The sequence below is a fragment of the Hypomesus nipponensis genome, chromosome 22 (assembly GCF_054491055.1).
Source record: "Hypomesus nipponensis isolate SF chromosome 22, ASM5449105v1, whole genome shotgun sequence".
NCBI classification, from domain to species: Eukaryota; Metazoa; Chordata; class Actinopteri; order Osmeriformes; family Osmeridae; genus Hypomesus; species Hypomesus nipponensis.
In genome coordinates, this window is record NC_140382.1 from 16,936,157 (window position 1) to 16,949,846 (window position 13,690).

Here is a 13,690-nt window from a genome sequence, read left to right on the forward strand (position 1 = left end):
AGAAAGGGAGCAAATGAGGGGGGAGAGAAGGAACAGAAGGGAGAGGTGCATGGGATATCTGAGGGTGAAGGAGAGGGCACATTTTGGTTCTATAGTGCAGGCTATTTCCTAATGCCAACAGCTGATTGGCTGAGGAAGGTTCCATGCAGTCAATACTGCAGCCTCGGGAGGACCACCCTCCTTCATGAAACGGTTGCCTAGCAACCACCTGGAACCATTGTAGGAAGTGAAGTAGAGCGGCAGTGTGTAGCTCAGCAGGGAGGGAGGGAAGGAGAGAGGGAGGGAGGAAAAGAAGGAGAGAGGGCGGGAGGGAAGGAAGACAGAAGGAGAGGGGAATGGAGAGAGGGGTAGAAGGAAAGAGGGAGGGAGGAAAGGATAATAGCGAGGGAGGGAGCAACTCAAAAATGGATCAAAGTTGGTCTTGTACAAATGACACTACCGACTTACTAGAACAGTGGTTCTCAACCGTGGTCCTCAAGTACCCCCGTCCTGAACATTTTATGTTTCCCTGCTCCAACACACCTGATTCAAATGAATGGTCATTAACAGGCTTCTGCATAACTAGATAACGACCCATTAATTTGAATCAGGTGTGTTGGAGCAGGGAAACATCTAAAACGTGCAGGACAGGGGGTCCCTGAGGACCGCTGTACTGGAGGACCAGCACCAGCTGAGCCCACACACACACACACACACACACACAGGAAACAACATAGCTAGGACTCACCTCTGTACTTTGGGGTACTTCATCTCTGAGATGACGTTGGTTGCCTCAGTTTGTCTCTTCTTCAGGTTAGAGGGCCACATGTTATCCACCCAGTCCACTAGGTCAACCTGAGGACGAGGGAGCCCCACCATCCCAGCACATCACAACTGGTGGCTGGGACAATCGCCATTCATCGTCATCATCACTCTTCATCATCCCTCACCATCTTCATATTCTTTGTTTTTCCCACCCCGTCTTTATCACCCTTATAACCCCTCCCACTAATCCTCACCATCCGACTCGTCATCAACGTCATCATCCCTTCCCTCACCCTTCGTCCTCATCATCATCACCATCCTCGTGATCATCCTCCCCCCTTACTCCTTATCTTCATCATCCTTCCTCATCCCCCGGCCGGCAAAGTGACCTCACCACGGTGGGCCTCTTGATGAGGTTCTCCAGTTTGGTGTGGCTGAACTCCAGGCTGATGACGTTGAAGAGCTTGTCCCGCTCTTCCTCGGGCGTCTCGTAGTAGCGAACAAACTGAGCCATGCTCATCTCTGAGCCCTTCTGAGTGCTCACGTCCATCACATCCACCGAGCGCCGACTGCCTGGGAACACCGGGGGAGGGGGGGCGGGGGGTGACAGAAAGGTGACCACGGAGACCAACAGTCAAGTCAGGACTCAGTTTGGAAACCACATCCTGTATCATCAGGATATGTTATGGCCTCAGTTTGTGTAAGGGCAAATTGAATGGTGAGAGATGGTTAGCAATCACTCACAAAGCAGAGTTGATAAGTCAAGTGGGGGACAATCATGCGTTTTCAGGAAGGGAGAGCTCTCTAAATACAAGCTGTTTCTTACAGTTTACCACCAGGTGGAGTACACACACACTCACATACGTTCTGCTTAAAAGCCATATCAACATTAGGTACACTACACATAATAAGACTGAAGACAAATATGTCTATAATAGTGTAATATTAAAACATCAAAGCAATTAAACAATAAAGTTAGTCATTGAATATTCTGTTCTATTAGAATGATAAGCCGCTATACATAAAAGGATGTGCATTCCCCTCAACTCCCACACACATTACTCACTGCTGGAAAATGTCATCACAGTACTTACCGACCAGACCTTTAATCTCACTGACAGTGAACTCAGGATCTGGCATTCTACATTTTTGAAAAATACAAAAGATGGTTTGTTTTACATTTTCCAATGATTTGTCAGACAGTTCAATAGTCAAGTTAAGAACAGCATAAGAAATTATACATTGTTTTATGGAAATAATAAGCGAAACTCTCACCTGATTCCCAGGCCATCTTTGACTTTGAAAATTAGAGGCACCTTTAATGCCTCTCTCTGAGCGTACTCATAAGTGAAATCTGCAAAGCAAGACGATGAAAGAGAAACGTGTGTGAAATTGCTTTATGACAGTAAACAACTTAAATCATGTAAATGTGTAATCCGTAGACCTACCTTTACCGTCCATCAACTGGACAAAATTTGCGTTGTAATCATCACTAGCAAGTTTCTGTTCCAGATTAAAGCCCCTAATATTGGCAATTTCCTCTACGTCAGAAAAGTCCTCATCTTCATCATACATCATCCGGCATACAGGGCGCTACATAATTCAAAACAAACATTAGCATGTTTGGGTAGCTTGATAAAGTGGTCCTAAATAAATATTTAAGCATGACACTTCGTTGATGAAATTATTAGAGGGCACCACTAATTCTGTTTTCAAAACATGGAGTGAGAAACGCCACAACAACAACAGAAAATCACAAAAGCACGTGCTACACACGGTTCTGCTAAGCTAGCTATTACTGTGCACTGGGCTGCAGCTGCAAGGCTACGAGTTGATGTAAACCAACAACCACAGGGATATGACCCACAAATGAGTTACATATTGCAAGAAAATAAACCCAATCTATAGAGAATCACTACTTTATACCACAACAAATGAGCAATAACGGGCATATGCTCCAATGTTGCACGAACGTGTGGCCTCCTGCAAGCATGTGTGTGTAAGAAAACGTGAGAATAAAACGTTAAATGTGATTGACGCTATGTCTTATTAGATTAGCTAGCTAGCCGTTTGCTAACATAGCAGTTTCTTAGTGATACAGTGAAATGCCTGCAACTAGCAAGCTAGCTAAGCAGATCAGTCTCGCCCTGCCTGTTTTTTTGTGTGCAAGAACAGTGAAGCATGCTGCTACACACCAGCCTGCGTCCAGATTCAGAACTCCCTTCCATGGTCTGAGCCATCGCCTTAGGTATTCCTTCAACCCTTCATTTTGTTGAGAAGATACTAAAATTCAGAGCAACTATCACTTTGAGCTTCGAGTCAAAACAAAGTGGGAACCATTTGTGTGTTGAATTACGTCACCACTAGAGAATCAAAACATTGTTGAACAACGTCATGCGTCATTATCAACGCTAAAACCGTTCGGTGCGCAGGGTCATACGTTGTACATTCGAACATGTGCATCTGGCATGGACTGTATACACAGATCTTAAGCAGTTTAACTATGAAGTTATATTTGCAAGCAAAGACCTTAAAATCACGTCCGCAACGTGTTCGTCGTTAGTTATCAGTAGCTGCAGCCGTTGGCGTTGATTGAACCTATTGCAGGTTGAACGCTTTTTATGAGCCTTATGAATATGCGTGTAGCGTACTTGACTACCGAACGTCGCCTGGCTATTTCTGAGCAATTCAGTAGCCATCTTAACGACTCCCTTAGAACATACGTTTTGGTAGTTACAAAGTAGGTAGATAAACAGTTTACCAAGGCGAATAGTGGTAATTCCCTCTGGAGGTAGGTCTTCAAAGTGTCACTTTTAACAGCGGTTCATTTTGGCGCAACGGCTTCTGGGTAAATTTCGGGTGCAGCTTGCAGTATAACGAGTGTCTCTGACCAGGAACTTCGATTTGCTCTTCTTGAACCGCAGTATCTCAAACCTGGAAAACAAAATCTGTTTCTTTTTGGTTCGCTTATTGGTTGAGAGATTTAACCAAATTTAACCCAGCGACACAACTCTTTAGAATATTATAGGTATGAGTTTAAACGAACATTCACTCCAAGCCCTGTCTTGGAGGAAGCTTTATTTGAGCCGAGCTAAACTCAAGGCATCAAGTAGAACGTCGGCTTTGCTGTCTGGATTCGCTATGGTAAGCGAAGGCAATACATTGTGAACTAATCTCTGTAAAAAAACCAAAATCATGACGCCAACCGGACATACTGCAATTGACTTGTGTTATTGACTGTCAGTATGACAGCGGACCGCAACGCTTTTTTAGACCTCATGCCAAGGAAGCAACACCGCATGTTGGTCATTTATTTCCTTGCCTCCTAATAATAGAACGATCGCTCTTCCTTGCTCTTACACTAGATCTACTGTGCAATGTAATCCTCCCATTCTTATGTGACTGTCGCGTCTTTTCCAGGTGGCGATGGTGGAGGTGCAGTTGGATACCACTTATCCTTACCCCCCTGGTCTGCTGATTGCCTTCAGTGCCTGCACCACTGTGCTGGTGGCTGTTCACCTTTTCGCTCTAATGGTCAGCACTTGCATTCTTCCCAATATAGAAGCTGTCAGTAACGTCCACAACCTCAACTCTGTGAAGGAGTCTCCCCACGAACGTATGCACCGCCACATTGAGCTGGCCTGGGCGTTCTCCACTGTGATTGGTACTTTGCTGTTCCTGGCGGAGGTAGTGCTCCTGTGTTGGGTCAAGTTTCTGCCCGTGAAACCCAGCAAGCCGGTGACACCCAGCAAGGCTAGCAACGAAACCTCGGAGATGTCTGCCGGAGTAGCTGCCGCCATCACCTCCACTTCCATCATGGTGCCCTTCGGTCTGGTGTTCATCGTTTTCGCTGTGCACTTCTACCGATCCCTGGTCAGCCACAAAACAGACCGGCAGTTTCAGGAGCTGGAAGAGCTGTCCAACCTCACCAGGCTTCAGAACGAGCTCGACCACAGAGGAGAACCGTCGCTCATGCAGCCCCCCGGCTCCCACTTCCCTTGAAGAGGAACCCGAAACCTACTGTATGCCACGAAGAACTTTGACATTTATGGAAGTTTCAGAGCTATGCATTCCAGTGGCTATTATTTTCATTATCTCCATCGAGACAATTCATTACATTTCTATTACGAGCGTGTTCCAATCCACACTTAATGGTCACCATTTTATAGATTTTTTTAGGCTTTTATAATTGATGGATGTAATATGTATTACATATTTAACTGTGAAGGCATGCATGCTTCTTGATGCATGATATTAGATAGAAAACAATGTTTTCTTGACACAGGAACTGTATTGTTTCATAATTTGCCTCGTGGGTTCTGGAAGACGGAAGGAAGAGACTTCTATAAAATAAAGAAGTGCTAGTAAGCTGTACTGACATCTACGATACTGTAGCAGTGACCTGACCCAGTGTGTCACTTGAGCTCTTTATTGTCTTAGGGTTGTATGCTTCATATGCTGCCACAAACCTCATGCTCTGATTTGCTGTATTAACTGGTGTGTGACCATATGTCTGCTTATTAAGCTTTTTTTAGAATCTTGCCAAATGTTTTCATAAACTGTTAAAAAAAAAACGTGTATTATGTATACTGACTACTGTGTTCAGTACCAGTAATAACTGGTAATACAAATATATTTTGGACCATATGGATTATGAAAGGTTTGCACTGCACTTAAGGTGAAATAAATGAAATACTTTGCAATCTCTGTTTTTCTTTCTAATCCTTAACATAAGACTTGTTTGAAGAGCCATACTGTCCTCTCTACTGTGGTAATGTGATGATACAGAATTTACTACTTCATTGCAGCCGAACGACCCAAAACACACATGACCCACCACATGACTCCTAGTGTGCGTGCTTCATTTGTTTCATGGTGTACAGTTGCATTCAGCTCATGGCAGGGCACTCGTATGCAAATATGCTAACACGATGCGACTTTGTAGTTTGGTGTTTTGTAGCGAAGATGCCTTCTGTATTGTCGTCCTCCTCGTGTTCCTTGTGTCTTACTCTTCCTGGTATTTTGATATAGAATCCATCAAAACAGATGCCTCGTCCATTAGATGGACCTTAAACAATTGAGAGTTACACGATTATTAATGGGTATTCCAATTCATAATTGGATTTCCAGATCCCACCCGGAATGAGAAACAGACCTTTGGAATGGGACACAGAGTGGGCATTGGGGATTCTTCTCTTCCGAAATCGGACACAGCTCCGCATTTGGCCACACCATCCACCCAGAAGCCGTCATACAGCTGCCCCTTGTCCAGATAGAAGAACTTCCCATGTCCACTCTTCTTCCCATCCTTCCAGGTCCCTTCATACCTGTTTTCATTGGCTTAAAAAACAAACAGGGAAATCTCTTAATATCCGACATGCGGTTATTTTATAGATCTCGACTAACGGACATTTTGTGTGGACAATTTAACATTAAAAGCATGCCCTTACAGAGACGAAGCATGCCCTGTCCGTGATGTTGATCCTTCAGCCATTCTCCCTCGTATATGTCGCCATTGGCATAGTACATCCTGCCCCAGCCACTTCTCTGGCCCTCGCTCCACTCACCCTCGTAGGAGGAAGAGTGGCTGTAAAAATGTGTTCCAAACCCCTGGGGAATATCAAGATATGAAAAAGACAGCCTGTATTGAATGTCAAATCAATATCATGTGTGCTGCCAGTGTGCCATATACACCGATAAAAGCTCTATTTTACACCTTGTGAATGTGCATACATACATGTTTCTTGTCATTTTTCCATCCACCTGAGTATTCCCTTGCATATTCGTTCGTTTTGGGGCATATCCTGCTGTAAGTACCGTATCCTTCACGCTTGCCACATTTCCAGTCCCCATCATAAATGGCACCACCTGTTTTCCAAATTTGAGTCCCTTTCCCTAGAAAAAGAGGGAGTCAATATTTCACACCACAAATGGGGGTTCTTCATCAGACATGAGTTTTAATTTTCGAACATTAATCCTACAGAGACTATTGTTACTTTCTCACCATGCTTCTTGTTGTCTAGCCATTCCCCTGTGTATTGATCTCCGTTTACAGAGAACACTGTATGACGCAGTCCACTTTTCTGTGCTTTTCTGTCCCATATTTTAGAAAGTGGCTCCTGTTTTGGGGGTTTCTTCAGATGAGGCATATCTTGCAATAAGGAAAAAATAGGCTTCAGTACAATTTTATGGTAATTAGATGGTAATTTTAAAACGATTTAAAAACGATGTGAATGTTTTGCGTTACCTTTTGTATTCAAGCGAACGACTCCCTATGGCTCAATCCGCATTAGAACTTTAATAGTGAAAAGTGCACTTCAAACCCAAGGTCACTGACTTTCTGGCAGGGTCAAATCCACAGCTAGCCTAGCTAGCTAGCAAAATAGATTTGCATGAATGTGACAGTAATGAGTGGCTAAACAAGCGTTCTTCGTAACTTAGCAACTGATAAACACAAGCCTTGACCCGGTAATCATTTATAAATTATAGATACGGTAGGATCTATTAACCTTATCACGTTTATAGTGTTATTGCTTGCGGCTTTATAATTGTCTCAAATGTGTCTTATGTGACTTAAACCAACGTTATTCAGTTGTGATTCTTTTTAATTTTACACGTTTTTGTCCCAAGGCACGCACAGGTTGCGTTTCTGTTGTGCATATTTCTGCAGCCTGGATCTTGTTGAATCAGGAGAAGTTCAGGAGATCGAGCACAATGCGCCTGCGTCTGGATGGAAGAATCGTGAACAGTGGTAGCTCACTGATTGTCTGTCTCTTTTGATAAGCTAAGTTGTGTTAATAACTGGAACAATGTCACTGCAAAGATGCCAAACTGAATGGGAAGAAATTGACCAAGAATATCAACAATTACAGGTAAACAAGCAGATAAGAAATCAGTTGACAGTGGGCTTGGCAAGGTGCTTTGCTATGATGACCTGGCTGGCGTGGACGACCGCAAATTGATGTGCGTGTAATTGTCAGCTTTGCGTAGCTTGCTAGCTAGCCCCCACTTAGCAATTGTAATGAATGATATAACTAGTTACTGTAATTGCATCATGCATCTTAGTTAATATGTTTTTGTCAAAAGGTTGAAAGGTGTTCTTATGTGGCGTTCATGTGAGTCCTGCAGTTCCTGTTAACGTTACTTTTAAGAGTGTATAACTAAAGATAGTACCTTCTTGATAGCTAGCAAGCTAACAGTTAGATAGCTAGTTGGATTACCTTGCTACTTCACTTGTTTACATCTAGCCAACACAGTAGCTCCACCATAATGTAATAATGTAATTCACGATAATAAAAAAAAAAAAGCTCCATCACTCGAAGATGTAGCGGTCTAGACAGCTGGCTAATTAAAGTGCATCTGCTGGGGATTTCATTTGAGTTCCTACATCAAGTCAGTTTTACAACCGTAACTGATTTTCTGTACACTTGTGTGCGATGTACATGCCACGTTCAGTGTCCGTTGTCCACCATACGTGTTTCTGTTATCCAGGAAACTCACAAAGTGTACAGACAGAAACTTGAGGAGCTTACTAACCTTCAATCGACATGTAGCAGTGCCATTGGCAAACAGAGGAAGGGTCTGAAGGACTTGAGTCAAAGTCTAAAAAGGTCAGTACAAGCTGTTGTGGCTCTTGACCAAGGATTATCTTGTGGGAATAAACTACAATATTTGTTTTTGCGTTTCATCTTGTGAAAAAAAAAAAAAAAAGTGAAGAAAAAAAGTGTCAAATAACCATGCAGCCCACATAAAGACATTTGACGTCATGTCCTACTGTTAAGAATCACTCATTCATCTGGTTTCTGTAGGTGTGCGAAAACATGTGACGACAAAGAATCAGAGCTGATAAAAGATATCCAAGTTCAAATTAAAGAGAAAGAAAACTTCTTCTTTGACATGGAAGCGTATTTGCCAAAGAAAAATGGGTCAGTATATTGAATTTATCTGTCATCATTTCTAGCTACCATAACTGAACAGTGAATTACTTAATCCTGAGTTGTCTGCAAATGTCTTCCTTTCTTTTCTTAGATTGTATCTAAATTTAGTCCTGGGCAATGTAAATGTGACACTTCTCAGCAACCAGGCAAAGTAAGTATGTTTCTGAACTTAGATTGCAATGTGTTGTTGTGGTGTGCACTACGGAAAAGGATATAGATGGAATAGAATGTTGATTTACAGAACCCTGTCACTAATGTTCTTATGATCCGTTGTTCAGATTTGCCTACAAAGATGAATATGAGAAGTTCAAGCTCTGCATGACTATTATCCTGATGTTTGGTGCCATAACCTGTCTTTTCTTATTAAATTACCGGTGAGTTTCAGTCAGAATGATTTGATCAGTAGTTTGTTCCCTGTTTTTTTTCTCTCCAGAAATGCGAATATCATCATTGTAATATTGTCAAAAAAATCTATCTATAATATAGATTCAAAACGGTAATAGAAATGGAAGGCTTCTTGTGTGTGTTTGGTTTGCAGTGTCACAGATGAAATCTTTAACTTCTTGCTGGTGTGGTACTACTGCACATTGACAATCAGGGAGAGCATTCTAATGAGCAATGGGTCCAGGTAAGCTGCTACGCTTTGACCATGTAGTCTAATCAGGATAGTAGCAGAAATATAGTCCAGTCATGGTACCGTATACTATTTATACCATTGACATAGTGCTTCGTGTTTGCTTCCAGGATTAAAGGATGGTGGGTCTCCCATCACTATGTATCTACCTTTCTGTCTGGTGTCATGCTTACCTGGTAAGTTGTTAAGAAATCTCCATCGATTCGATGCAACCATATCATTGACTTGACGTTGATGTTTGACTTGATCCAGCTGTATTGACCCTCTGTGTGTCCTGACAGGCCTGAAGGGCCAATGTACCAGATGTTCAGAAGTCAGTTCCTGGCCTTCTCCATTTATCAGAGTAAACCCCGGTCTTTTCTAGATTATCCTGATCACAGTGTATTCAGGGCAAAAGGGCAAATTGGACCATTTGATTTATGCACTACTATAATTTCGCTAAATTTCAATTTGTATTTTTACAACGGCTATAATCAGGCCTACTTTGAAATGTAGCTTTAGTGTATACAGTACCAGAATATGTGATGACTGTGATAATTCATTGTGATCTTGTTTTAGGCTTTGTACAGTTTCTACAATACTACTACCAGAGTGGCTGCTTGTACAGATTACGAGCTTTGGGGGAAAGAAGTCAGTTGGACCTTACTGTAGGTAAGTTCACTTTTTGGTAAATATTCATTGGATATTCCATTGTCTTATTTTACCCTCCAAACAAGCATTGTAAAGTTTCATGTCACAGATGGAATACGGTAGTAGCACAGTTACGACCAGGGCAGAGTCACAGGTCACAGTGTGCTTTGAGTGAGTCTTTGGTGTGCACACACATAAGTTACTGTGTCAATGGCCTGTCTTTTACTTGTAAACAGGGTTGGGACTCTTGTGCAACTTGTTTTGTATCATTGATTAGAACAGTTGCCCATACCACTTGAATAAATACAATATTATAGCATTTGTATGTTGTCTTTTTTATCAACTATGTCACAAATGGGTTTACAGTTGGCCAACAAGTATCTTATGTAGCACCTGTATGTTTTTTTTTGTGTATTTAATTTGATCAGTAGCACAGTGCAGGCCCCTTACATGGTACAGAGTGTGTCAGAATGTGAAAATATTGTTATTTTCAAATGATACAAATGTCACGTGGGTGTTTTCTGCCTGTGTTCCAGAGGGCTTCCAGTCCTGGATGTGGAGAGGCCTCACCTTCCTCCTCCCGTGTCTCTTCTTTGGTCATGTGAGTCCAAACCCTCAGCTACCACACACAGCTGGAGGTGATAGATGGTCATATGTTCTAAGATGCCTGCTATGCTGATTTATACATAAACAACTTTTCACTGCTGACTAGGGGCTGTTTGAGTGAGGGAGAGGAAGTTAACAGGGAGATGGAATGGTCACATCTCTTGTGTTGCTCAAGATAACCTACACAGGTTCTTCAAAATTATTCTATTATTAAAAAAACAAGTTTTTTTAATTGTCAGATGCACAGAACAACACAGGGTCAGACTGGGCACTGAAATTCATAGGACAAGACAACGCAAAGCAACCTGGCATAACATATATGAATACAGAACATAGATTACATCTATGATAAGCTCAAATATAGTAAACCTCCTAATATACAAATAATATACAATATTCAATACAGTATACTAAACCTCTAATACACATAATAACCTAAACTAACCTTATAACCTATACTAACCTAAGACAAATAGTGCAATATTGCTGATAGTGCAACCAGTAGCAATGAAGAGTGATCAATTCTCTTTTTTTGTTGAACTAATGCAGGCTTAATGCCGTAGTTGTGTTCTTGGATAAACGTTTTTCTGTCGCATCTCCTCTAGTTCTGGCAGCTGTACAACGCTTGGACCCTGTTTCGGTTGGCAGGGCGTGATGACTGCAAGGAGTGGCAGGTATGGATGATAGCACCCTTAGCTGCAAAAAACGGTTTCAATCACCTATATCTCCCTCTTCTTGAGGAAGAAAACAAACTGGTTTTGTGTGTGTGACATTTTTTTTAATCAAAGTTCTTTCCTTCATTCTTACTTACTGTTTTGTTTCCTGTCTTTTAAAGGTATTCATGTTGGCACTAACATTCCTCATCCTGTTCCTGGGTAACTTCCTCACCACGGTGAAAGTCGTCCACCAAAAGGTGCAGACAAACAAAGAGGAGGTACAAAAGAATGACTGAGAACGATGCTGAGAGCAGCTCAGATTACCAAGTAGCCAGTAACAATGGAGTGAAACGGGACGATGTCACAGACACAATCAATGGAGGGTTTGACTTCTGGAACTCCAGAAGAGTGAGACCCAGGCGCCAACTAGCGGACCATGCTTGCAGCAGCAGCAGCAGAAACCACAATTATCAAAGGCAGTTTTAACGGGCTTTGTGTTTGTACTGAGTCGTTGAGGTCCTTGTTACATGTGTAGATGTGACAGTCACCTGCCAAACGAACCACTGAGGGGATAGACCTTGTACAGTTGTGTTGTTTTTGAGCTGACTGCAGTTAGTTTTAACGTTTTATATGTATGTGTGCGTGTCTGTGCATGAACATGTAAAGAGAGACTTTTCGTCAAATAATATGCAACTTTAAAGGGTAAGTAGTAGCATTAAGTCATCAGAAAAGTCAGTTTTTGTGTCCTTAGAGGATTTCACAAGGCCTATGGAGTTGTAGAAGTCATACTGTCTCTCTGGGTAATTCATGTATGGAAACATTCAAGGCAAACTGTCCCATTATTCAATTGGTGTGTTTATGCTGTGTGACCCGCAGGTCTTCAGTTCTTCTGGTAGTGATTCACCCACTGGTGGGCCTTTTCAAACCTGTGTTTCTTTTGGGGCCCACTGTGTATGCATCCAGCTTCCTGTCTTATTTGAGTAAGCTGACACTTTGGGGATACATAAAAACAGGATTGTCAACCATCTTTCAAACAATGTCCCGGTTGTTTGGAGTGTTTCAATGACCCCAATCCGCTTCAATCAAATGGTCCTAGTTTTCAATCGCCTCAGTCCTGAACAACATGGACACAACCATTATAGTCATTCTGCTGTTGCTGCCTGTCATTGGATTTTGGTCAAACCAGTAGCCGTTATTCAGACTGCTACTTTCAGAGTTCAAAGAATACTTATTGAGAATAGTGAGTTACCTCCACCTACCTCAGTCTTAACCTACAGGCTGATTGTGAATCTTTGATACAAGTGATTTACAATCATATGGGAAGAGTCCAGCTCAGTTCAGGTTGTTAAAGTTCTGATAGTATCATATTTCAATATCAAGCTTTAACATGGTTACTCTAAAGAAATGCTGCTTAGAGCACTTTAACTGTGAACATACTATTGGGAATAATGTCACAAGCAATTGAGCAATTGTGATCAAATGTGTAATGGAACAACAACGTGATATAGACTAATGTATGAACTGTAGATGGTGATCTTGCCTGGTTACATGGTGGAGAGCGATTGCTATTTGTACTGTACCATAGTACATTTTGAACAAATGTATGTGCATCGCTGTAGTTACGTAGTGACAGGCCCTGAATGCCTTATTCTTCCTGTAGCCTGTCACAACGGGTCGTTTAGGTTCCTGTCTTTCAATCAAGTGTCCTGTCAAGTTAAGAAATACCTTGTGTAGGAAGCAGTGGGTTTCAGAGAAACACGCGGCTCTAAGGGAATTGTTGTTAAGTGTTTGTCGGGTTTACTGTAAGCTCGTTATTAACTAAACCAAGATGTTACATTATTATATTTACATTATAAATTTCTGAGCCGTTATGGTGTGCATCATGTCCTCGTCCGATACCTGAACGTCGTAAAATCAAGTCATGTCTCGTACTGCCCTCACAGTAACCTTTGCCTGAGCGTGCCCAGCTACGAGATGACTGACCAAGCGTTTCCTTTATGAAAAGTTTGGTGTTGGATGTTGAAACTGTAAATCGCTGTACATTAAACATGAGAATTGAACATGGTTTTGTCTCCTGATTTATAATCATATTAACATATGTTGGAGTATTACCAATACATACACTACACGCGTTTGCATTTGGTAGAAACCAACCAACACACATAAGTAACTGCAAGTTCTACTCTGCGACATATGTTTACACACCCAAATAAAATGGATTTGCCCGAGCAAGGAATATTCATCCGAAACCACCACTAGGGGTCACTGTCGCCAAAGATTGAAGGACAGCTTGTTGCACCAGCTCAGAAGTGGAGCGGGAAGGAAATCAGCTCGTCTGTCGAGTAGAAGTGGGTTGTTTGTTTCCCTTACTAAAACAGTGTCATTGCAGACGGTAAGAAGGACTTGTGTGGAAATAGTTTGTCATCTTTTTTGTGTTTGTTGGGATGTAACTGCAGTTAAAATAAGTAGCGATAGTAAAAATA

The 13,690-nt window shown here is 41.9% G+C and overlaps 4 protein-coding genes across 10 annotated transcripts in view; 2 read left to right on the top strand and 2 right to left on the bottom strand.

Annotated features, from left to right (window-relative positions):
• kdm2bb (lysine (K)-specific demethylase 2Bb) overlaps positions 1-3,578 on the bottom strand; it is a 27,468-nt gene extending 23,890 nt beyond the window's left edge. For 5 of the 6 annotated variants that reach the window (XM_084686257.1, XM_084686259.1, XM_084686258.1 and 2 more), the window contains exons 1-6: positions 2,940-3,107; positions 2,193-2,337; positions 2,020-2,098; positions 1,839-1,885; positions 1,139-1,317; positions 728-834 (exon numbers count right to left, since the gene is read on the bottom strand). In XM_084686257.1, the coding sequence (XP_084542383.1) occupies positions 728-834; positions 1,139-1,317; positions 1,839-1,885; positions 2,020-2,098; positions 2,193-2,337; positions 2,940-2,984 (602 nt within the window). In that variant the 5' untranslated portion in view covers positions 2,985-3,107. Of the gene's footprint in view, positions 1-727; positions 835-1,138; positions 1,318-1,838; positions 1,886-2,019; positions 2,099-2,192; positions 2,338-2,939; positions 3,108-3,505 lie in introns of those variants that run through there. The other variant, XM_084686260.1, reaches the window with a different exon arrangement.
• Positions 3,185-5,202, top strand: orai1b (ORAI calcium release-activated calcium modulator 1b). Its single transcript, XM_084686264.1, has 2 exons — positions 3,185-3,888; positions 4,165-5,202. The coding sequence occupies exons 1-2, from the start codon at positions 3,775-3,777 to the stop codon at positions 4,744-4,746; spliced, it is 696 nt and encodes a 231-aa protein (XP_084542390.1). The 5' UTR covers positions 3,185-3,774; the 3' UTR covers positions 4,747-5,202.
• morn3 (MORN repeat containing 3) lies at positions 5,158-7,333 on the bottom strand. Its single transcript, XM_084686263.1, has 6 exons — positions 6,992-7,333; positions 6,749-6,895; positions 6,482-6,639; positions 6,195-6,354; positions 5,900-6,084; positions 5,158-5,812 (listed from the first exon to the last, which is right to left on the bottom strand). The coding sequence occupies exons 2-6, from the start codon at positions 6,891-6,893 to the stop codon at positions 5,750-5,752; spliced, it is 711 nt and encodes a 236-aa protein (XP_084542389.1). The 5' UTR covers positions 6,894-6,895; positions 6,992-7,333; the 3' UTR covers positions 5,158-5,749.
• Positions 7,181-13,272, top strand: tmem120b (transmembrane protein 120B). Of its 2 annotated transcripts, XR_014740855.1 has the most exons (14): positions 7,181-7,238; positions 7,375-7,616; positions 8,236-8,354; positions 8,553-8,669; positions 8,773-8,832; positions 8,960-9,055; positions 9,220-9,309; positions 9,426-9,491; positions 9,597-9,658; positions 9,874-9,966; positions 10,482-10,546; positions 10,658-10,739; positions 11,157-11,225; positions 11,387-11,455. XR_014740855.1 is itself a non-coding variant. In XM_084686262.1 (13 exons), exons 2-13 carry the CDS (start codon positions 7,554-7,556, stop codon positions 11,501-11,503), a joined length of 1,017 nt encoding a protein of 338 aa, XP_084542388.1. In that variant the 5' UTR covers positions 7,181-7,238; positions 7,375-7,553; the 3' UTR covers positions 11,504-13,272. The 2 variants fall into 2 exon arrangements, 1 of the variants encoding a protein (XP_084542388.1); XM_084686262.1 differs by lacking the exon at positions 10,658-10,739 and having other exon boundaries at positions 11,387-13,272.
• Positions 13,273-13,690: the final 418 nt, after the last annotated feature.